General features: G+C 40.7%; 1 protein-coding gene across 19 annotated transcripts in view; it reads right to left on the reverse strand.

The window, feature by feature from the left end:
- The window catches only part of CDK19 (cyclin dependent kinase 19), a 212,297-nt gene that overhangs the window by 183,944 nt on the left and 3,286 nt on the right, over positions 1-25,067 (reverse strand). For 6 of the 19 annotated variants that reach the window (XM_054558024.2, XM_054558018.2, XM_054558020.2 and 3 more), the window contains exon 1: positions 5,965-6,027. The exons of 7 other annotated variants lie outside the window; for them this stretch is intronic. Coding sequence is in view for 4 of the 12 variants with exons in the window: in XM_054558013.2 (XP_054413988.2) it covers positions 5,965-5,967 (3 nt within the window). In the remaining 8 variants the exon portion in view is untranslated. Of the gene's footprint in view, positions 1-5,964; positions 6,028-25,067 lie in introns of those variants that run through there. 6 more of the 19 variants (XM_054558013.2, XM_063725253.1, XM_009242150.4 and 3 more) reach the window with 2 other exon arrangements.

A 25,067-nucleotide genomic window follows, 5' to 3' on the forward strand; every position in this document is an offset into this window, starting at 1 on the left:
AACTTATCTGCTGCATTTACTGTTATCTTGACTGGGTTTTGGGGTGTTTTTTTTTTTGTTTCGTTTTGTTATGAGACGTAGTCTCGCTCTGTTGCCCAGGCTGGAGTGTAGTGGCGTGATTTCGGCTCACTGTAACTTCTGCCTCCCGGGTTCAAATGATTCTCCTGTCTCAGCCTCCTGAGTAGCTGGGATTACAGTCATGTGCCACCATACCCGGCTAATTTTTGTATTTTTAGTAGAGACAGGGTTTCATCATGTTAGTCAGGCTGGTCTCGAACTCCTGACCTCAAGTGATCTGCCCACCTCGGCCTCCCAAATTGTTGGGATTACAGGTGTGAACCACTGTACCCGTCCTGTTTTTTGTTTTTTTGTTTGTTTTTGAGACAGGCTCCTGATCTGCTGCCCAGGCTGGAGTGAAGTGGTACAAGATTATAGCTCACTATAACCTCAAACTCCTGGGATCAAGTGACCCTCCTGCCTCAGCTTCTCAAGTATCTAGGACTACAAGTTTGCATCACCATGCCTGGCTAATTTTTTTTTTTTTTTTTTTTTAAGAGATAGGGTCTCACTATGTTGCCTAGGCTGATCTCAAACTCCTGGTCTCAAGAGCTCTTCCTGCCTCAGGTTCCCTAAGTGCTGGGATTACAGGCATGAGCCACCACATCCAGCCTATCCTGACAATTTTAAAGCCATCTCTTTCCAAAATTATCAAACCATCCTTGGCTGCCATAAAATTATCCAGCTTTAGATCCTTCACCTTTCTTTTGCTATAAGGTGTCACATGAATTCTTTTTTTCTCAAATCACATTAGAATCTATAGGTATGCCTCTCTTATAGCAATCCTGCACCCACAGAGAAGCTGTATCTTTTCAATACAAGATAAAAAGTTATTTAGCAAAAAGTGCAAGGTTTTTACACCTGTTGGCATAGCTGGAGAAATGGCTTCACAACTTTCTTTTTTTTTTTTTTTATGATCCTTATGCTGTATTCATTTATCTTGAAATGGTGAGCAACTGCAGCTGCAGACTTCAATCTACAGTACATATCAAGGAATTGAACTTTTTTTTCTAATGTCATGACTTCTCTCTGCTTCTTGGGAGCACTTCTGGCATGATTAATGGCACTCCATATGGGTGCCATGGTGTTATTCAAACTTTACAGTATTCCACTTAACATGATGAAAAATACACAAGAACCACAAGTGATCACTTTTTACTGCCATATCCAACTTACCAGAGAGACAAACTGCTTATGTGGAGATGATTAGCATCACATTGCATTTTAAGCGTATATCTGCAAAACTTGAGCTCACAGCAATAGCAAGAAGAAGTGGCTATTAAATTATTATAGTAAGTAGTACAGTATGTACAACAGTGAATTTTAAGTAGTTATGATTCAGTACTATACCTTTACATTTGTTTACATTTCTCAGGACTGCAAATGGCATCATGTGTGGTCTTTAAGTGTTTGTGTGCATAAGTTTTGATAAATTTTAACTTCTTTTTTTTTTGAGGCGGAGTCTTGCCCTGTCACCAGGCTGGAGTGCAGTGGCACAATCTCGGCTCACTGCAACCTCCGCCTCCTGGGTTCAAGAGATTCTCCTGCCTCAGCCTCTCAAGTAGCTGGGACTACAGGCATGCGCCACCACGCCCAGCTAATTTTTGTATTTTTAGTAGAGACAGGGTTTCAGCATGTTGGCCAGGATGGTCTCGATCTCTTCACCTTGTGATCCACCCGCCTCAGCCTCTCAAAGTGCTGGGATTACAGGCGTGAGCCACCACGCCAGCCAAATTTTAACTTTATTTTTAGACAGGGTCTAACCACGTTGCTCAGGCTGATCTCAAACTCCTGAGCTTAAGGAATTCTTCCACCTTTGCCTCCCAAAGTGCTGGGATTGCAGGAATGAGTCACCATGCCTGGCCAAATTTTAACTTTTTATAATAGATTTGTGTCTATTTTATGGTAGTAAATGATAAAATAGACTAGTATCTATAAACATTTTATACATTCATGACACACCTAATTTTTTCTTAATTTTTTCCATATTTCTAAGCAATGCAATTCATTTACCAATTTATTCAAATTGTTGCAAATCTCCAAAAAATTTTTCTACATACTTATTGGAAAAAGTTCATGTATAAGTGGACCTGCACAGTTCAAATTTTGTTCAAAGAGCAACTATAGTTCTCATTATCTTTATAAATCCTGCTACAGACTTAAATGTTGGGATAGGAGTTAGAAAAACCAATATATAGCTATTCATGTACTCAACACCAATATATCAGATGCTGAAACATATCATGTGATATTAAGGAAGGCACTGTATATTTCTGGACTTCTTCTGAGGCAAGCAATTTGAACCAGATAAGATTCCACATAGCTCTAAACGCTTATGTTGTATTTATACTGCTACCCATAAGTACATCCAAGAAGAGATTTTTAAGTTTTTAATTATACAGGTTCTTAGGCTGGGCATGGTGGCTCACGCCTATAATCCCAGCACTTTGGGAGGCGGAGGCAGGTAAATCACCTGAAGTCTGGAGTTCAAGACCAGCCTGGCCAACATGGAGAAAACCCGTCTCTACTAAAAGTAGAAAAATTAGCCCAGCATGGTGGCAGGTGCCTGTAATCCCAGCTACTGGGGAGGCTGAGGCATGAGAATCACTTGAACCTGGGAGGCAGAGGTTGCAGTGAGCCAAGATCACACCATTATGCTCTAGCCTGGGTGACAGAGCAAGACTCTGTCTCAAAAAATAATAAAATAAAATAAAAATAAAAAATAAATTATATAGGTGATTAAAGCTCCTACTTTATGTAAACCAATATAGTAATAAGAAATATTGATTCACAGATTCACTTTGAAATTTTATAATAATTATCATGATAAATTAAAGTACATTTTTATTTACATACTCTTTCCTATGCCTCTATATATTTCTACTTTAGAAAGTTCTCTCTCTCAGAAAAACAAAGTTTTAACTGGACATCTGTTTATCACAGTGCTATTTATAATAATAAAAAGTTATAAATAAGCATCAATCAACAGAGTAACTGGTTAGACAAATAAAGGTACACGTATACAGACTATAGTTATTAAAAATGTAGAACAAGGGCTGGGTGTGGTGGCTCACGCCAGTAATCCCAGCACTTCGGGAGGCCAAGGCAGGTGGATCACGAGGTCAGGAGTTCAAGACCAACCTGGCTAACACGGTGAAACCCCGTCTCTACCAAAAATACAAAAAATTAGCCGGGCATGGTGGCAGGCGCCTGTAGTCCCAGCTACTCGGGAGGCTGAGGCAGGAGAATGGCGTGAACCCGGGAGGCGGAGATTGCAGTGAGCTGAGATCGCACCACTGCACTCCAGCCTGGGCAACAGAGTGAGACTCCGTCTCCAAAACAAAAAAAAAAATTAATTAATTAATTAATTAAATAAAAATGTAGAACACTGGTTCTGATCTGTCATGGAAAAAAAGAAAAATAGAATTAAATTTTAAAAGTAAAAGAAAAGAAAAATGTAGAACAGTGATTTTGGGAGGAAAGAAGGTCAGAAAGCAGATTTTTATCCATACCCATAAGAATAACTGCATGTAATTAAAGATATTATTGATGGAAGGGTTATAGATGTAAATGGTATAGATTTTCTTTAGGAAAAAAGGACAGAACACAACTATTGGAAAAGATGGTTTAGTAAAATGGAAAAATATTCATTATATATTGTAAAATGTAAAATACAGGCTACTAAAAAGTATGTAGAATATGATCGCATTTTGGAGAAAAGTAGGTATTTCCTGAGAAAGAAGTGTAGAAAAACATACCACATCATTCATAATGGTTATCTATGAATAACTTTACTTCTTTTTGCTTATCTTTGTTTCTAATTTTTATTTTTTTTATAGAGACAAGGTCTCACTATGTCACCCAGGCTGAATTCAAACTCCTGGGTTCAAGCGACCCTCCTGCCTCAGCCTTCTGAGTAGCTGAGACTACAGGCACACACACTGTGCCCAGCTTGATTTTTTAAATAATAATCATTACTATTATTATTTTTAGAGATAGGGTCTCGCTATGTTGTCTAGGCTGATCTTGAACTCCTGGCCTCAAGCAATCCTCCCACCTCAACCTCCCAAAGTGCTGGGATTACAGGCATGAGCCACAAAGCCCAGCCCAGCCACCCAGCATGTTTTCTAATTTTTTCTTAAACATTTTTTTTTTTTTTTTTTTTTTTGAGACGGAGTCTCACTCTGTTGCCAGGCTGGAGTGCAGTGGCATGATCTCAGCTCACTGCAACCTCTGCCTCCCGGGTTCAAGCAATTCTCCTGACTCACCCTCCCAAGTAGCTGGGACTATAGGCATGTGCCACTATGTCCAGCTAATTTTTGTATGTTTAGTAGAGAAGGGGTTTCACCATGTTGGCCAGGATGGTCTTGATCTCTTGACCTCGTGATCCACCCACCTCGGCCTCCCAAAGTGCTGAGATTACAGGCGTGAGCCACCGCACCTGGCCCTTTATTTATTTTTTTAATTTAATTTGAGAAAAGATAAGGTCTTCTCCTTTATCTTTTTTCTTTATTTTCAAGGCTAAAATAAAAGAGCCCATCATCAAACCAATTTTTCTTTCCTAATATAATAAACTTTTTGTTGTTGTTGTCTTGCTCTGTTACCCAGGCTGGAGTACAGTGGCACGATCTCGGCTCACTGCAGTGGCGCAATCTCAGCTCACTGCAAGCTCCGCCTCCCAGGTTCAAGCGATTCTCTTGCCTCAGCCTCCCGAGTAGCTGGGATTACAGACGCGTGCCACCATGCCCAGCTAATTTTGGTATTTTTAGTAGAGATGGGGTTTCGCCATGTTGCCAGGCTGGTCTCGAACTCCTGACCTCAGGTGATCCACCCACCACGACAGGTGAGGGATGGACGTTCGTGGCGAATACTTTTTTATAACAATTCATTATAGATGTGGATAAAATTCTGTCTTCCTGCTGAATCTAACCAGATTAATCTCAAAAAATCACTCTCAAAAAACTGACTATAAGTTTTACTCAATATCTACACTTTTTATTTACTAACTTAACTTTCAGGGAAATTTATCATTGAAACCCCTCTATATAGATTTAGCGAATAAATAAACTAATGCTTTGCTGGAGACTTTTATACATTTTGATTCAATTACTCCTCGCAACAATCAGTGAGGAGTACTTTGTCATCCAACAGATCTTACAGATGGGGAAACTGAGATACAGAGAGATTATTTAACTACCAAAATCCCACTGCTAGACAGTATTTATTAGCTGATATTTGAAATAGGTTTTCAAAAGATTTTGGTACATCACAGTTTGTTTTTCCTTTGTATGTATATTTACTAGGAATCAGGAGCAAAAATCCTTCCCCGAGAACGGAAAATACAAGTAGTTTGTTAAGAGGGAATAAACATTATTAAAATCATTTAGTCCCCAAAAAATACTGTTTATTCAAATGCTGAAAAAGAAAATGTCTTTGTGACAGTAAACTAAAGAAGGAGCCTTGGCTAATCGGCCTAGAGCAAAGGTAAAATCTAGTATGACTCTGTTCTCTTCACTATTATAAATACCAAATTTCTCTGTGGTGTTTTGCTATCACTTATCTAAAAAGATAAGGACAACATTAGTGTTATAAGGCTTTGCTTAAAAAAAATTATCCTAAATGTTAAGTCTTTATACTTATATGGACATGAAAGTCAACAAAATGTGTTTTGGTTGATTATGAAAAGTCTTTACACAGTGTGGGAGACAGTTATAGTTCATAAATTGTACTTATCATTAAGAATGTGGGTTTTAACTGCTTACCATTAACTCAAAGATTTCTTTCCCACCTTTCACTGAACCCTTTGTTCCACACTGTGGCAGAGACTATTACTGACTGGCTTCCCCAGAGCCATTCACAGCCTGTTTTCCCTTGTGTTCCTCTAATCCATAGAAGGCATTTGCTTACCATTTTGCTGGCACAGTCTCTTTTGCCTTTCAGCCTTTGCCTCTTCCCCTTCTTCCTGCCTAGAATGTGAAAGAAATACCTGGAGGCATAACAATCATTTGGGACCACATGTACAAAAACCACTGAACAGACAGAGGAAAGGAGGTGAATACTTGTTAATATCCTGGCACAACTGCACCAGCCCAGCATGCCCCATCTCTGGACCTTTCATTACAAGAGAAAAATAAACACCTTATTTGTACAATATTGATTGGTTTTTCTGTTGCACAAAGCCAGAATGACAAATCCACACACGATAAACACCACAGCTGTGTTCTTCCCAGTTTTTTTGTTTGTTTTGAGATGGAGTCTCGCTCTGTCACCCAGGCTGGAGTGCAGTGGCGCAATCTCAGCTCACTGCAACCTCTGCCTCCCGGGTTCAAGCAATTCTCCTGTCTCAGCCTCCCAAGTAACTGGGACTAAGGGCATCCACCACCACGCGTGGCTAACTTTTGTATTTTTAGTAGAGACGGGGTTTCACCATATTTGGTCAGGCTGGTCTCAAACTCCTGACCTCAGGTGATCCGCCCGCCTCGGCCTCCCAAAGTGCTAGGATTACCTGTGAGCAACCGCGCCCGGCCTGTTCTTCCCAGTGTTAAATGACAGCTAGATCTGCACTCTCCTCTCTCCAGTAGTTTGAAACTTTTTTTTTGTTTCTGTTTTTGTTGTTTTTTTTTTTTTTTTGAGACGGGGTCTCGCTCTGTCACCAGGCTGGAGTGCAGTAGCGTCATCTTGGCTCACTGCAACCTCTGCCTCCCGGGTTCAAGCGATTCTCCTGCCTCAGCCTCCCGAGTAGCTGGGACTACAGGCGCCTGCCACCACACCCAGCTAATTTTTTTTGTATTTTTAGTAGAGACAGGGTTTCACCGTCTTAGCCAGGATGGTCTCGATCTCCTGACCTCGTCATCCACCCGCCTCAGCCTCCCAAAGTGCTGGGATTACAGGGGTGAGCCACCACGCCTGGCCTGATATTTTTTAAAATGCTTTTAACAATTTCTACACCAAAACACAACATGAAACTTTGTTTATTCTTCACTACTTTCCAGAATAATATATATATCTGTGAAAAAAAAAATCACTCATTATTCCAATAAAAATTAAGAGTAGGAAATTAAGATGACTAGAAAACTTCCTGGTAAATTATATTGTAGAACATATCTTTAACATAAAAGTAGAAAAATGTGGATGACAAGATTACATAAATGTAAAATATTCCAAGGAAAACTTCCTGCTGTCTTGTTTTGTTTTGTTTTTGTGACAGGGTCTCAGTCTGTCGCCAAAGCTTGAGTGCAGTGGTGTGATCATGGCTCAGTGTAGCCTCAACTTTCCCTGGCTCAGGTGTTTCTCCCACCTCAGCCTCCTGAGTAGCTGGGACTACAGGTGCATGTCACCATGCCTGGCTAATTTTTGTCTTTTTTGTGGAGACAGGTTTCCCCCTTGTTGCACAGGCTAGTCTGGAACTCTGGGCTCAAGCAATCCACACACCTTGGCCTCCCAAAGTGCTGGGATTACAAGTATGAGTCACCATGCCCAGCATAAACTTCCTGCTTTTTAATAAGTCAAAAATACTTATCAACTATAAAATGGGTAAAGACTACTGAGGTTGGAAGAGGGGTGGTACCTCAACCATGAACTACAGGTCCTAGGAGCTAAGAGAGATGTAAATTGTAAGGCTGGTAAGATCTTTAGCTCAGATGTAGGAAAATCATAGAGAAACAGCTCTAATTACTATCACGCTAAAGCAGAAACCATTTCAACTGTCAAATTGTGATAAAGAACATTCACAGCCACTGAGGTTGAGATGAGGGGCACTTTTTATATATTGTTAGTAGTAGTGGAGAAAACTATATACGAAAAAAATTAGGTTATATATACTAAGAGCCTTAAACAACTAATACCCTTTGACACAGCAAATTAACTTATAAGATGCTATTTTAAGGAAAGAATTAGATATAAGGACCAAGATTTAGACACAATAACAGCTATTAGTATTACATACATTATCAAAATATTAGGAAAAACTTAAATGTTCAACAAGCAGAAAGAGTTCAGTAAAGCATTGCATATTCATATGAGAGTATAAACATTCACTAAAAATCAAGTTCTTAAAGAAAAATTTGATAATATTAGATAAACACTGATCATATCTACAGTTAGAGGATCTCAAACTCATTCACAGAACGCTTAGTATCTTAGTAATTCGTTCACAGGACCCTAGGTCAAAGGAAATACCTAATGATTCCATTTATTACATAATTAGGTAAAGTAATTTAGTAACTACTTATGTCCAAACAACATATAATTATTGAAAAATAAAATACAGGCTGCTGGGCATGGTGGCTCACGCCTGTAATCCCAGTACCTTGGGAGGCCAAGGCAGGTGGAGCACGAGGTCAAGAGATCGAGACCATCCTGGCCAACATGGAGAAACCATGTCTGTACTAAAAATACAAAAAATTAGCTGGGCATGGTGGTGCAGGCCTGTAGTCCCAGCTACTTGGGAGGCTGAGGGAGGAGAATCACTAGAACCAGGAGGCAGAGGCTGCAGTGAGCCGAGATCGTGCCACTGCACTCCAGCCTGGCGACAGAGTGAGATTCCGTCAAACAAACAAACAAACAAATAAATAAATAAAAATACAGGCTGGGAGTGGTGGTACCTGCTTGTAATCCTAGCACTTTGGGAGGCTGAGGTGGGTGGACTGTTTGAGCTCAGGAGTTTGAGACCAGCCAACACAACATGGTGAGACCCCCATCTCTACAAAAACTACAAAAATTAGCTGGGCATGGTGGCATGCACCTTCCAGCTACTCAGAAAGCTAAAATCAGAAGATGGCTTCAGCCCAGGAGGCAGAGGTTGCAGTGAGCTGAGACCGTACCACTGCACCCCAGCCTGAGCAATATAGTGAGACCATTTCAAATAAATAAATAAATAAACATAAAATACACATAAATTGATCTTTGCCTCAGCTGTGAGAAAAAATATACATATATGGCCAGGCACAGTGGCTCATGCCTGTAATCCCAGCACTTTGGGAGGCCGAGGCAGAAGAATCACGAGGTCAGGAGTTTTGAGACCAGCCTGACCAACATGGTAAAACCCCGCCTCTACTAAAAATACAAAAATTAGCTGAGTGTGGTGGTGGGTGCCCGTAATCCCAGCTACTTGGGAGGCTGAGGCAAGAGAATAGTTTGAACCCGGGAGGCAGAGGTTGCAGTGAGCTGAGATCATCGTGCCATTGCACTCCAGCCTGGGCGACAGGGTAAGACTCCGCCTCAAAAAATTAGATAGATAGGATAGATAGATAGATTAGATAGATAGATAGATAGATAGATAGATAGATAGATTAGATAGATTAGATAGATAGAACAATAAATATAAAATAAAATTAAAAAATAATTTTAAAATTACAAAAAAGATTTAAAGAAAAAAGTATAAAATCAAAAAAGAGTGAAGAGGGTTGGGCATGGTGGCTCACGCCTAAAATCCCAGCACTTTTGGGGGATGGAGGCGGGCGGATTACTTGAGCTCCATAGTTCAAGATCAGCCTGGGCTACGTAGCAAAACCCCATCTCTACAAAAAAACACAAAAATCGGCCAGGCATAGTGGCACATGTCTGTTGTCCTAGCTACTTGGGAGGCTGAGGTGGATCACCTGAGCCCAGGGAGGTCGAGGCTGCATCACTGCTGTCCAGCCTGAGCAACAGAGTGAGACCATGTCTCAAAACAAACAAAAAGAAGAGCAAAGAAAAAAACAGCCAAGTGCGGTGGCTCACACCTGTAATCCCAGCACTTTGGGAGGCCAAGGTGGGTGGATCATTTGAGGTCAGGAGTTCGAGACTAGCCTGGCCAACATGGTGAAATCCCATCTCTACTAAAAATACAAAAAATTAGCCAGGCGTGGTGGCACACACCTGTAATCCCAACTACTCAGGAGACTGAGGCAAGAGAATTGCTTGAACCCAGGAGGCAGAGGTTACAGCGAGCCAAGATTGTGCCACTGCACTCTAGCCAAGGCAACAGAGCAAAACTCCATCTCAAAAAAAAAAAAAAAAAAAGAAAAGAAAGAAATACACATAAATTGAAATAAGAAATTGGATTTTTGGCTGGGCACGGTGGCTCACACCTGTAATCTCACCACTTTGGAAGGCCGAGGTGGGTGGATCACGAGGTCAGGAGTTCAAGATCAGCCTGGCCAAGATAGTGAAACCCCGTCTCTACTAAAAATACAAAAATTAGCCAGGCACAGTGGCAGGTGCCTGTAATCCCAGGTACTCAGGAGGCTGAGGCAGGAGAATCACTTGAACCTGGGAGGCAAAGGCTGCAGTGAACTGAGATTGTGCCACTGCACTCCAGCCTAGGCGACAGAGGGAGACTTGGTCTCAAAAAAAAAAAGAAAAAAAAGACTTTTTCTGTTTTCAAAAAACATTTGTCAGTAATTTAACATCACTACAAAGAAGAGTTTGTGAATACTCTGATCTCATGTTCTGAACATTTACTAGACTTTCATTTCCTTAATAACCCATTTCTGTTAACCTCTTAAGAAAGAAAAAAAGAAAGGAAATGAACAGAAGAAAGAAAATGGAGGGAAGGAAGATAGAAAAGAAAAAAGGAAGAAAGCAGCATTGAAAACAAACAGACATTCTTCCCACTTCTTGGATTTTTAAACCACAATCTGGAGCAATAGCTACTATAGAAAGGAAACAGACTTTTTATGAACTCTAAGTTGAAAAATATATAGGCCGGGCACAGTGGTGCACACCTGTAATCCCAACACTTTGGGAGGCCAAGACGGGTGAATCACCTGAAGTCAGGAGTTCAAGACCAGGCTGGCCAACATGGTGAAACCCCATCTCTACTAAAAACACAAAAATTAGCCAGGCGTGGTAGTGCATGCCTGTAATCCCAGCTAGTCGGGAGGCTGAGGCAGGAGAATCACTTGAACCTGGGAGGCAGAGGTTACAGTGAGCCGAGATTGCGCCACTGCACTCCAGCCTGGGCGACAGAGCAAGACTCCGTCTCAGAAAAAAAGAAAAAAAGAAAAAGAAAGAAAGAATATGTGGTTTGGATGTGTGCATTAATTCAGTTATAGAAATTAATACCACTACCCATGAATTATATGGCCTGACCATATGAGTCAGGTGTATTGTACTGAAGAACAGCACTCCACAAACATGAGTGGTAAAAAGAGTTCCATCCCAGGATGCCAACCAGTGTAACAGAAGGGTAGATTAGAAGCTATTAAGAACGCACTTCATAGTACATTATGTAAGATGGCAACTGTATTAAAGAAAAATCAGGAAAACAAAAAAAGTAAAAAATCCTAGAGATTCTGGAGAGGAAAAATACAAGTTTGGAAAAAGAAACCTCCTGGCCAGGCATGATGGCTCCCGCCTGTGATCCCAGCACTTTAGGAGGCCGAGGTGGGTGGATCACCTGAGGTCAGGAGTTTGAGACCAGCCTGGCCAACGTGGTAAAACCCCATCTCTACTTAAATACAAAAATTAGCTGGGCATGATGGCAGGCACCTGTAATCCCAGCTACTCAGGAGGCTGACGCAGGAGAATCCCTTCAACCCGGGAGAGAGAGGTTGCAGTGAGCCAAGATCGCGCCATCGCACTCCAGCCTAGGCGACAAGAGTGAGACTCTGTCTCCAGAAAAAAAAAAAAAAAAAAGAAAGAAACTTCCCAGGAACAACAAGATATACTAGAAGACATGAAGCAATAGTTTTGAATGCTGAGAAAAAAAATATTCTTAATATTTAAGTATTAATTCAGCCAAACTATCAATCAAGTATGAGAACAAAATACATCATCAGACATGCAAGAACTCAGAAAATCTACAAATCCTATATGAAAATGCTACTTAAAAAGACATCCTCAGCCAGGCATGGTGGCTCACGCCTGTAATCCTAGTACTTTGGGAGGCTGAGGCAGGCGGATCACCTGAGCCCAAGAGTTCAAGACCAGCCTGGGCAGCATGGCAAAACCCTGTCTCTACAAAAAAATACAAAAATTAACCAGGCGTGGTAGTGGGTGCCTTTAAGCCTAGCTACTCAGGAGGCTGAGGTGGGAGGATCACCTGAGCTAGGAGGTCAAGGTTGCAGTGAGCTGTGATCATGCCACTGCACTCCAAACTGGGTGTTAAGAGTAAAACCCTGTCTTTAAAAAAAAGACATCCTCATCTAAAAACAATTAAAAAAAAAAAGAATCCAAGAAAAACCACACATAGGATACAAAGAAAAACTACTAGCTGAATATGACCCAGAAGACTTGAAGAAAAGGCAGAATAAATTAACATCAACAATTAGGCCTTAATACCTGGAACACTGTTTCAAGTAGCACTTATTTAATACAGTCATCCCTCAGTATGGTGTGGGGAGGAGTATGTGGACCATGTGGTTGGTTTCAGTTCCTTCCAAACCAAAATCCAAGAATGCTCAAAGTCCCTGATATAAAATGGCACAGTATTTGCGTATAACCTATATGTATCCTCTCGTATACTTTAAATCATCCCTAAATTACTTATAATACTTAATACAATGTAAATACTTTATAAATAGTTATGCTGGGTTTATTTGCATTATTTTTTATTGTCTTGGAGTTTTTTCTAATTTTTTTTTTGGAGACAGGGTCTCACTCTGTTGCCAAGTCTGAATGGCTCAATCTCGGCTCACTGCAGCCTCAAACTCCCCAGCTCAAGTGATCTTCCCACCTCAGCCCCCAAAGTTAGCTAGGACCACAGGCATGCACCACTATACCCAGCTAGTTTTTTTGTTTACTTTTTTGTAGAGACGAAGTCTCACTATATTGCTTAGGCTGGCCTTGAACTCCTGAGCTCAAGCAATCCACTCGCCTAGACCTCCCAAAGTGCTGGAATTATAGGTGAACCACAGCACCCGACCTTGAATATTTTCAACACACGGTTGATTGAATCTGTGGATGCAGAACCCATAGAGAGGGCTGACTGTACTAAAGATTACATTTCCTTCTCCACGAGTCTCAACATACTCATCTACTCAGCAGTAAATAAATTTTAAAATCATAGTATTTTAATGCTGTTGAATGCTTAAGTGTTCACTTTTTAGAATCAACCCATGGACAAAAGAGCACTGAATACACCAAAATACTACAAACATTATTACAAACATTATACTTTAAAAATTGGGAAGTAGCAATAAACAGTAGGAAAGGTGTATTACTTCCTTTAACGTTCATGTTAGAAAGACACAATCTCTGAAGATTGAACCAGGAAGAAACTGAAACCCTGAACAGACCAATATCAAGTTATGAAATGGAATCAGTAATTAAAAGCCTACCAACCAAAAATAGCCCTGGACCAGATGGATTCACAGTTGAATTCTGCCAGACATACAAAGAAGAGCTGGTACCAATCCAACTGAAACTATTCCAAAAAATCAAGGAGGGAGGATTCCTCCCTAATTTATTCTACGAAACCAGTATCATCCTGATACTAAAATCTGGCAAAGATACAACAAACAAAGAAAACTACAGGCCAATATCCCTGATGAATATAGATGCAAAAATCCTCAACAAAATACAAACCAAATCCAGCAGCACACTGAAAAGATAATTCACTACAATCAAGTGGGCTTTATTCCTGGGATGCAAGGATGGTTCAACACATACAAATCAAGAAATGTGATTCACCACATAAACAGAAATAAAAACAAAAACCATACGATCATCTCAATTGGCACAGAAAAAGCATGTGACAAATCTAACATTCCCTTCATGACAAAAATGCTCAACAAACAAGGCACTGAAGGAACATAGCTCAAAATAATAAGAGTCATCTATGACAAACCCACAGCCAACATCATACTGAAAGAGCAAAAGTTGGATGCATTCCCCCAAGAACTGAAACAAGAATGCCCACTCTCACCACCTCTATTCAATACAGTATTGGAAGCCCTAGCCAGAGCAATCAGACAAGAGAGAGAAATGAAAGGCATCCAAACAGGAAAAGAGGAAGTCAAATTATCTATTTACTGATAATATGATCCTGTACCTAGAAAACCCTAAAGATTCCTTCAAAAGACTCCAAGACCTGATAAACGACTTCAGTACAGTTTCGGGATAAAAAATCAACATATAAAAATAAATCGCATTTCTATACACCAGTAACATTCAAGCTGAGAACCAAACCAAGAATGCAATATTGGCCGGGGGCTGGGGGAAGAAGCTGGCTCACACCTGTAATCGGCAGCACTTTGGGAGGCCAAGGTGGGAGGATTGCTTGAGCCCAGGAGTTCAAGACCAGCTATGGCAACATAGTGAGACCCTGTCTCCACAAAAAATTTAAAAAGTAGCCAGGCTTAATGGTGTACACCTGTGGTCTCAGCTACTCAAGAGGCTGAGATGGGAGAATTGCTTAGGCCCAGGAGATTGAGACTGCACTGAGCCATGATCATGCCACTGCACTCCAGCCTCAGTGACAGAGCAAAACTCTGTCTCAAAAAAATAAAATAAATTACAGGTTTTTTTTTTTTGAGACAGGGATTTGCACTGTCGCCCAAGCTAGAGTGCAGTGGTGTCATCTCGGCTCACTGCAAGCTCCGCCTCCCGGGTTCACACATTCTCCTGCCTCAGCCTCCCGAGTAGCTGGGACTACAGGTGCCCGCCACTGCGCCCGGCTAATTTTTTGTATTTTTGGTAGAGAAGGGGTTTCACCATGTTAGCCAGGATGGTCTCGCTCTCCTGACCTTGTGATCCACCTGCCTTGGCCTCCCAAAGTGCTGGGATTACAGGCGTGAGCCACCACACCCAACCTTAAAGTTATTTTAAATTTTTTAAAATAAGAAAAAGACAACCCTATTAAAAAGTGGGCGAAGGACATGAATGGACACGTCTCAAAAGAAGACATACAAGTAGTGAAAAAACATGGGAGAAAATGCTCAACATCACTAGTCATCAGAGAAACACAAATTAAAACCACAGTGAGATACCATCTTACACCAGTCAGAATGGCTATTATCAAAAATAAAAAGCAAGAGATGTTGGCAAGGTTGAGGAGAAAAGGGAGCGCTTATATACAGTTGGTGGGAATATAAATTAGTTCAGCCCCTGTGGAAAGCAGTTTGGAGATTCCTCAAAGAATCAAAAATAGAATTACCATTTGACCCAGCAATCCCATTACTAGGTATCTACCCAGAGGAAAAGAAATCATTCTACCAAAAAGACACCTGCACTTGTATATTTATCGTAACACTATTCACAATAGAAAAGTCATGGAATCCTCCTGGGTGTCTATCAACAGTTAAAAAGAAAATGTGGTATAGATGCACCACGGAATACTATGCAGCCATAAAAAAGAGTGAAACCATGTCCTTTGCAGCAACATGGGTTGGGCTGGAGGCCATTATCCTAAGTGAAATAAGTAAGATAACAGAAAATTAATTACCGCATGTCCTCACTTACAAGTGGGAGCTAAACAATGGGTACACACAGACATAAAGATGGGAACGATAGACACTGGGGACTCTAAAAGGGCAAAAACAGAGGGGAAAGGGTTGAAAAACTACCTACTGGGTACTATGTTCACTATTTGGGTGATGGGTTCAATAGAAACCCAAACTCAGCATATATACTGCAATATACCCATGCAACAAACCTGCACATGTATCCCCAAATCTAAAATTTAAAAGAAGAAAAAAAATTCACACTGAGATCAGAGATAGTATCTAAATTGATACATAATGAAAAAGAAATTTAAGTTTATAATTTAAAGCCATAAAAGTATTTACTAGAAACAAATTAAAATAGAAGTAATAAATTTGAAGGTTAGGATGAGAAAACAAAAGGGGGTAGTAGGATTTCACAAAATTGCTCAGCTTCTCTGATGGAAACTTAACAAAAACTGCCTAAAGTTGATAAATCAAGAAGCAGAATTATACGCATATTATTTAAAGTTATAATGGTAAGCAACAGTAAGCAACAGCAAAACTTAAACAGAAATGGTTAACACTGGTTACCTCTGAGATGTGACAAGGACGGTCTCTGGCACAGACAGTAGGAAGGAAGGCTTTGACTTTTGAGACGGAGTCTTGCTCTGTCGCCCAGGATGGAGGGCAGTGGCGCAATCCTGGCTCACTGCAACCTCCGCCTCCTGGGTTCACACCATTCTCCTGCCTCAGCCTCCCGAGTAGCTAGGACTACAGGTGCCTGCCACCACGCCCGGCTAATTTTTCGTATTTTTAGTAGAGACGGGGTTTCACCGTGTTAGCCAGGATGGTCTCGATCTCCTGACCTCGTGATCTGCCCGCCTTGGCCTCCCAAAGTGCTGGGATTACAGGCGTGAGCCACCGCGTCCAGCCTAGACTTTTACTTTTCATTTTATATACAACTATACTAAGTTTTTTACCATGTGTAACCATTATTTCATAATTTTAATAGCATAAAATTATTTCCACTTTGATACAAATATACAACAAAGATCAACAGATTGCTGAAAAATCAGTTAATAGAATTCTGGTTTTGTAAGTAAGACAAGATCAAATTACATAAAACCTTTCAGAAAACAGAAAAGTCCTTTTTTAAATTTGCACCTAAATCCTAAAATAATAAGATTTACTCAGTGTTTAAGTCACTCTTAAAATGCAATTACAATAACTACACTGAGGTTGGGTGAAGTGGCTTACACTTGTAATCCCAGCACTTTGGGAGGCCAAAGTGGGTAGATGGCTTGAGCCCAGGAGTTCGAGACCAGCCTGGGCAACATGGAAAAATCCATTGTCTCTACAAGAAATGCAAGAATTAATCAGGCATGGTGGTACATGCCTGTAGTCCCAGCTACTCAAGAGGCTGAGATGGGAGGATCATTTGAGCACAGGAAGTCGAGGCTACAGCGAGCTGTGACTGCACCACTTTCACTTCAGCCCGGGTGACAAGAGAAAGACCCTGTCTCAAGAAAAGAAAGAGAGGAAAGAAAGAAAATACAGAACAAAAAGAAAAGAAGAGAAAAGAGAGAAAGAAAGAGAGAAAGGGAGGGAGGGAGGGAGTTTTACAAAAACCCATGGACTTACCTTTCTGTCCAAATTTAAGTATCTACAAATATCAGCAAAACACTTTGCCATGAATAGGTTTTGTTCTATAACTACAGAACAAAACAAAGTTAACTGGCCTATTTGGTAAATAAATCCATTCCCTAATCACATTCAGCTTAGTAACTGAGATCATCCATCACAAACCCTCACTGAAAAAAATGTTTTTAAACAGAAAATACACAATAGGTTTAAAGCCTCTATAAGAAGAGTGTATTTTTCCTTTAGCAAGACTTATTATAGTTCAAGTTAAAGATTTTTTTTTCTTTTTTTTTTTTTTTTTGAGATGGAGTTCTATGGCCCAGGCTGGAGTGCAATGGCGCGACCTCGGCTCACTGAAACCTCTGCCTCCCGGGTTCAAGCGATTCTCCTGCCTCAGACCCCTGAGTAGCTGGGGCTACAGGTGCACGCCACCACGCTTGGCTAATTTAAGTATTTTTTAGTAGAGACGGGGTTTCACCATATTGGCGAGGCTGGTCTCGAACTCCTGACCTCGTGATCCACCCACCTCAGTCTCTCAAAGTGCTGGGATAACAGGCGTGAGCCACCACACCCCGCCAAGTTAAAGATATTTTATAAAGACCTGTCGCCGGGCGTGGCGGCTCACACCTGTAAACCCAGCACTTTGGGAGGCCGAGGCGGGCAGATCACGAGGTCAGGAGAACGAGACCATCCTGGCTAACAGGGTGAAACCCCGTCTCTACTAAAAATACAAAGAAATTAGCTGGGCGTGGCGGCGTGCGTCTGTAGTCCCAGCTACTCGGGAGGCTGAGGCAGTAGAATGGCGTGAACCCGGGAGGCGGAGCTTGCAGTGAGCCGAGATCGCCCCACTGCACTCCAACCTGGGCGACAGAGCAAGACTTCGTCTCAAAAAAAAAAAAAAAAGACACCTGTTATTTGAGGACTTTACAGGTTTTTATTTCTCTTTGATCACTCACTTCTGGATAAGAACTCAAACCCTCAATAAATAACTACTGCTGCACACTTGTATCCTGAATGACATCCTGTCTTCTCTCTTGAGACTCTCTTTTATCCTGTACAGTGCACATTCAAAACAGCTATTACAGGAAGTGTTGGACTATCAGCTATTTATAAATGGACAAAAATCTTTAAATAGCTTTGTATGCTACTCCTTTATGGTTCTAGATACTATCTGGTTTTAAAGAAATTGTCATGCTAGTTATTCATCTTGTCCCTTTTAGAATCCCAAAGTAGCACTAATATTATATAGTCACAACATTATAACAAGTTGATCTTTAAAAAAAACATTAGTTTTTAAACATCCAAATACTCTTACTCTAATAGTTTACCACCAAGAAAATTGCAAATTGTAATATATTGCTTTAAAATCTTCTATATTGTCATCTAACCCTGCACTATGGAATAATTTTTCAAAACAAATAGATGTCCCTCAGTATACCTGAAGGGTTGGTTCCGGGACCCCTGCATATACCAAAATCCACACATACTCAGGTTCTGCAGTTGGCCCTGGAGAACCCACCTATACAAAAAGTTGGCCCTCATATACGCAGGTTTCACAAATCTGTGTGTAAGTGGACCCACGCGGTTCAAACTCCTGCTGTTTAACAGTCAACTGTACACAATTTATAACACCACATATGAACTTATTTGTCTAGCGTATCAAGTTCAAAAATATGATACTATATTTTATATACTTTAAAAAATAAAAATACTTAATTCATCAACATTGACATAGACTGCATTAAAAACCTTTCCGTGGATCTACTCTTCCTATGTAAAACTCAGAGACATGCCTTTTCCATGCTCCTAAAACAGTAGCCATAAGAAGTAGCTTAAACCCAGGAGGCAGAGGTATAGTGAGCCAAGATCGTGCCACTGCACCCCAGCCTGGATAACACTTCTCAAAAAAAAAAAAAAAAAAAAAAGGAAAGTAAGTAACTTGTACTTCCTTTAATAAATGATTTATAGCTCATTTTTATGTGTTAATTATCACCGTCAGCTGGGTGCAGTGGCTCACACTTGAAATTCCAGCACTTTGGGAGGCTGAGGTACACAGATCTCCCGAGGTCAAGAGTTTGAGACCAGCCTGGCCAACATGATGAAACCCCGTCTCTACTAAAAAATACAAAATTAGCTGGGCATGGTGGTGCATTCCTGTAATCCCAGCTACTTGGGAGGCTGAGGCAAGAGAATTGCTTGAACCCGGGAGGCAGAAGTTGCGGTGAGCCAAGATCATGCCATCGCACACCAGCCCGGGCAAGAAAAGCGAAACTCCATCTCAAAAAAAAAAAAAAAAAATTATTATTGTCTTAACATTTCACTTCCTTATTCTTAGCCAACCCCCCCCATCCCCAGTCTTCAGATACTTCTATCTTATACATCACCATATTAGTAAACCATTCCAAGCCATTACTTCCAAAGGTAAACGGCTTCTAGGAATTTAACTTACAGACACATTAATAGATACAAAATGCTGTGCTTACTAGGATATTCACTTCAGTGTTAGTACTAGCAAGACTGGAGACAGCCAATGATGTAAGTCAATACAATGAGATACAACAAAACTATTAAGAGAAACAAGGCATCTCTGTATATAGATATGTCATGTTTAAGCAATGTTTAAGATTTAAAATATGGGCCAAGCAAGGTGGCTCACGCCTATAATCCCAGCCCTTTGGGAGGCTGAGGCAGATGGATCACTCGAGGTCAGGAGTTCGAGACCAGCCTGGCCAACACGGTGAACACTGTCTCTACTAAAAATACAAAAAATTAGCCAGGTATAGTGGTATGTGCCTGTCATCCCAGCTACTCAGGGGGCTGAGGCAGGAAAATTGCTTGAACCTGGGAGGTGGAGGTTGCAGTGAGCCAAGATCTTCCCACTGCACTCCGGCCTGGGTGACAGAGAAAGATGCCGTCTCAACAAATAAATTAAATAAATAAAAATAAAAATAAAAATAGGGTCAGGCATGATGGCTTATGCCTGTAACCCCAGCACTTTGGGAGGTCAAGGTAGGAAGATTACTTGAGGCCAGGAGTTCAAGACCAGACTGAGAGATGTAGCAAGACCTCATCTCTACAAATAATTTAAAAAACAAAAACAAAAAACAACTGGGCATGGCCCACATCTGTAGTCCCAGTTACTCAGAAGGCTGAGGTGAAACAATCGCTTGAGCCCAAGAGACAGAATTGCTTGAGCCCAGGCAGCCAAAGCTGCAGTGAGCCAAGATATAAAAATAGAGAAGTGTGCAGCACACTAGCATGTCATATTTAATGACATCTTTAAGTTAACACACATGCACATACCCCAAAAGAAAATCCTCTTAAAGGACAACCAAAAATGATTGCCCCTAAAAAAGGGAAAGAATGGCTGGGAAAGGGATGACTTATGTTACACTGGTGGTTTTTTGTTATTTTTGTTTTATTGAAACAGAGTCTCACTCTGTCACCCAGGCTGGAGTGCAGTGGTGCAATATTAGCTCACTGCAGCTTCCACCTCCCAGGTTCAAGCAATTATTGTGCCTTAGCCTCCCGAGTAGCTGGGATTACAGGTGTTTACTACCACACCCGGCTAATTTTTTGTATTTTTAATAGAGACGGAGTTTTCGCTGTTGGCAAGGCTGGCCTTGATCTCCTTGCCTCAAGTGATCTGCCCACCTCGGCCTCCCCAAAGAGCTGGGATTATAGGCATAAGCCACCGCGCCCAGCCACATTGTATATTTTTATGCACATATACTATTTACAAACTTTTTTTTATAATACCTTTTTTTTTTTTTTAAGAGAGTCTCGTTCTGTTGCCCATGCTGAAGTGCAATGGCATCATCATAGCTCACTATAGCCTCAAACTCCTGGGCTCAAGCAATCCTCCCACCTCATCCGGCCATAAAATACTTTTTTGAAAAAGTAGTTAAATATCCTTGATTCCATTCATAAATTGATACTTCTTCAAGTATTGGTTTGCTTTATCAAGCTATTTCAGCCTTAATATTTCTCCTATAACTTGAAAGAAGACATAACAGTTTTCCTATTTATCCACACCCTGATTTAAACATTTTTATTGAAAGGTCACTTGATGGATCAGAGAATTATTTGTTGCTAAGCCACTCATCCAAAGACTCTAAACCTACACAGTCCAATGTGATAGCTACTAATTAGTTTCTCAATCACACTAACTACATTCCAGTAATCGATACCTACGTGTGGCTTGTGGCTAGCATACTGGACAGCACGGATGCAAAACACTTTCAGATCACTGAAGAAAATTCTATTGGACATCACTGCTCTACACCAGGAGTCAGCAAACTATAGCCTGCAGACTAAATTCAGCCAACCGCTTATTTGTATACATAAAGGTCTACTGGAACACAGCCATCCTTATCCATATTGGTTTACGTATTATCTGTGGATGCTTTGGCACTACAATAGAGTTGAGTAATTGCAGCAGAGACAGTATAGCCCAAAAGGCCCAAAATATTTAGTATCTGCCAGAAAGTTTGCTGATCACTGCTCTGGATTATCAAATTTCATTGAAAAAGAAAACATTAATTTCCCTTAGGCCTCAAAAAGTTTTTGAAGGCTTGCATTGCAAAAATGACAAACCAGTTAAACATAAACAGATGTCTACTTCATTTACTAAGTGTTAAAGATACCTAATTTTTTACCATAAACCCATAAAACCGAAAGATGTCCTAAAATGTATTTAAATACTGGTATTTTCTAAGCATCTCTATAAAATAGCTAGTAAAAGCACAGAAGACAGATTACTAGTCTAGCAATTCTAAAAGAGCTAGCCTAACAGAAAATATTTATTTCTCAAAAATATGCCTATTTTCCTTAGCAATATCTGTTCAAAGAAATGGAGCCGGGCGTGGTGGCTCATGCCTGTAATCCCAGCACTTTGGGAAGTGGAGGCGGGCGGATCACGAGGTCAGGAGATCGAGACCATCCTGGCTAACACGGTGAAACCCCATCTCTACTAAAAATACAAAAAAAAAATTAGCCAGGCATGATGGTGGGCGCCTGTAGTCCCAGCTACTGGGGAGGCTGAGGCAGGAGAATGGCATGAACCCGGGAGGCGCAGCTTGCAGTGAGCCGAGATCACACCACTGCACTCCAGCCTGGGAGATAGTGAGACTCCGCCTCAAAAAAAAAAAAAAAAAAAAAGAAAAAAGAAAAAAGAAATGGGCCGGGCACATTGACTCCTGTCTGTAATCCCAGCACTTTGGGAGGCTGAAGTAGAAGGATCACTGGAGCCCAAGAGTTCGAGACCAGCCTGGGTAACACAGTGAATACAGTGAGACCTCATCTCTACAAAACAACAACAAAAAAAATTAGCCAGCACGTGCATCTGTGGTCCTAGCTACGCAGGAGGCTGAGGCAGGAGGATCACTTGAGCCCAGGAGTTCAAGGCTACAGTCAGCTAGGACTGCACGACAGCACTCCAGCTTTGGTGACAAGAGTGAGAAAGTCTCAAGGGAAAAAAATGAAAAAAGAAATTTATCAACTGTTTCGAAAAGCAGTACATTTCTTAGAAAAAATACACTAGAAATATTTACATCTAACCACATATTTCATGTAACATTACTGTATTTCAGGCTTTCAAAGCAATTACTGAAAACATTGTTTTTTAAGAAAAGTAAATAAACTTGTGTTTTTAAAGGAATTTGGTCTGCTTTTAAAATCAGTAGAGCATCTTTACCAATTAAAGGCATTTTTAATTGAATGTAATTTTGTGTATTATGTGACCAACTCTGTACAAGGCACTGGACATGGAATGATGATCCTTTTGCAGCTAGTAATTTATGAGGCATATTAGTATCACTTACAGTGACTTTACATACGTAAGAACAAAGGGGTAGAAACACAGCTGAGGAGTACACCGAGTGACTAAGAGAAGGCTTCAAGGAGGAAAGCTATTTGAGTTGGGTATTGAAGTATGAGCAGTTTGACAGGTTTGTAAGGGTAAGGTAAAAGGGGGAGGGAAGAATGGCACAGCAACACCCATTCTAGAGTGAATGTAGAACAAAGAAAATGAGACATGAAAGGACTTAAGTACCAGAAAATATGAGTTCAATGCTACAGAAGTATATAGCTTAAACGCAACTGGAAAAAAGAAATGGTGGCAGGTATAAAGACAACAGACTTCAGGGTCTAAATGCAAATGTCTTCACATGCCAAACTAAGGAATTAAGATTGGACCTGATTTAAGTCTCAAGTATGATTCACGCAAAGGAGAGGAGAGAAAGAGATGAGATTGGATCTGATAGTATAAGCCATAGCAAACGTATAGTTTTCCAAAAAGAGATATGACATGATTGATTTTATAGGAAAATGACACTAGCAGCAATTTGGATCTTGGACTATACTGAGAGACCAATCAGCTACCATCCAAATCAGAAATAATGGCCAAAAGTGTTGACAGTGAGGATGAAGAAAAAAACAGATGAAAAGCAGCAGCATGACTGGGTACGGTGGCTCACGCCTATAATCCCAGCACTTTGGGAGGCCTGAGGTCGGAAGTTCGAGACCAGCCTAACCAACATAGAGAAACCCTGTCTCTACTAAAAATAGAAAACTAGCTGGGCGTGGTGGCGCATGCCTGTGATCCCAGCTACTCGGGAGGCTGAGGCAGGAGAATCGCTGGAACCCAACAGGCGGAGGTTGCAGTGAGCTGAGATCGCACCATTGCACTCCAGCCTGGTCAACAAGAGCAAACGCCATCTCAAAAAAAAAAAAAAAGAAAGAAAAGCAGCAGCTACATGTTGTAGAATCTACAGTCCTGCACTCCCACTTTGTAAATGTCCTGTATATGTGATAATTTCCCTTTTCCATTTTTTTTTTGTATAAATGCATTTTTGGCATGGAAAAAAGTTTATACACTAAGTTATCAAGACTGGAGGTAAGATGGCCTTTTTTTGTTTTTCCTCCCATGGTATTAGGAAGGAAAATGCAAGAACTCTGAGTTAGATGTGGATTACAGGCTATCTCTGCTGTGACACTATGAGCATGACAGTTAACCTCTCAAAGCTCTAGGTTTCTCATTTGTAAAAAGAGGAAATTGAACTAGATGATGTAAAATTTTGGAAAGTTCTAATCCTCTGATGACACTGACAAATCTTTACTCTTCTGTAAGTGTCCAATAAAAATGCAAATACAATAATCTAATTTAACTACAAACCGATTGTGAAAAACCCATCAAACACAGGCAAATACTATGGTACCTATTAGCTATGTGCATCTGCATGTACTTACTGTGAAGAATTTCATGACATACATTAAGTTATGTAGTCATCAACCACTCATTTGAAACCCTGACAAAACAAACTCTGTAAGCTGTCAGCCACGCACGCCACCACGCCCGGCTAATTTTTGTATTTTTAGAAGAGACAGGGTTTCGTCTTGTTGGCCAGGCTGGTCTCCTGGTCTCAGGTGATCCACCTGCCTCAGCTTCCCAAAGTGCTGGGATTAAAGGCGTGAGCCACAGTGCCCGGCCAACAAAAGAACTCTTTAACAATATTCCTTTATCGATCAAACTTTTAAATGTTTCTAACTGGAAAAATGCAGTCTTGAAATTTGTAACCATAAATTGTCATGTGCGACTTCTTAATAACGAATTTATGAATTCTTGCTTGTATTAAAAAGTTCAGAAATATTCTGAACTTGTTTCTCTTCAAGAATAACATTTGGCTGGGTGTGGTGGCAGGAGCCTGTAAAGCCAGCACTTTGGGAAGCTAGGAGTTCAAGACTAACCCGAACAACACAGCAAGACCCTGTCTCTATAAAATGAAAAAAACAAAAAAAGAACAACTTTTAAACCGTATTTTTTTTTTTTTTTTTTTTTTTGAGAAAAAGAGAGTTGGAGGTCCAGCATGGTGGCTCACACTTGTAATCCCAGCATTTTGGGAGGCTGAGGCAGGAGGATCACTTGAGCCCAAGAGTTCAAGACTAGCTCTGGCAACACAGCAAGACCCTGTCTCTACAAAAAATATTCAAAAGTATAAATATTAAATAAAAAGGAGAGTTGGG

Source organism: Pongo abelii, chromosome 5 (genome assembly GCF_028885655.2).
Source record: "Pongo abelii isolate AG06213 chromosome 5, NHGRI_mPonAbe1-v2.0_pri, whole genome shotgun sequence".
Taxonomy (NCBI): Eukaryota; Metazoa; Chordata; class Mammalia; order Primates; family Hominidae; genus Pongo; species Pongo abelii.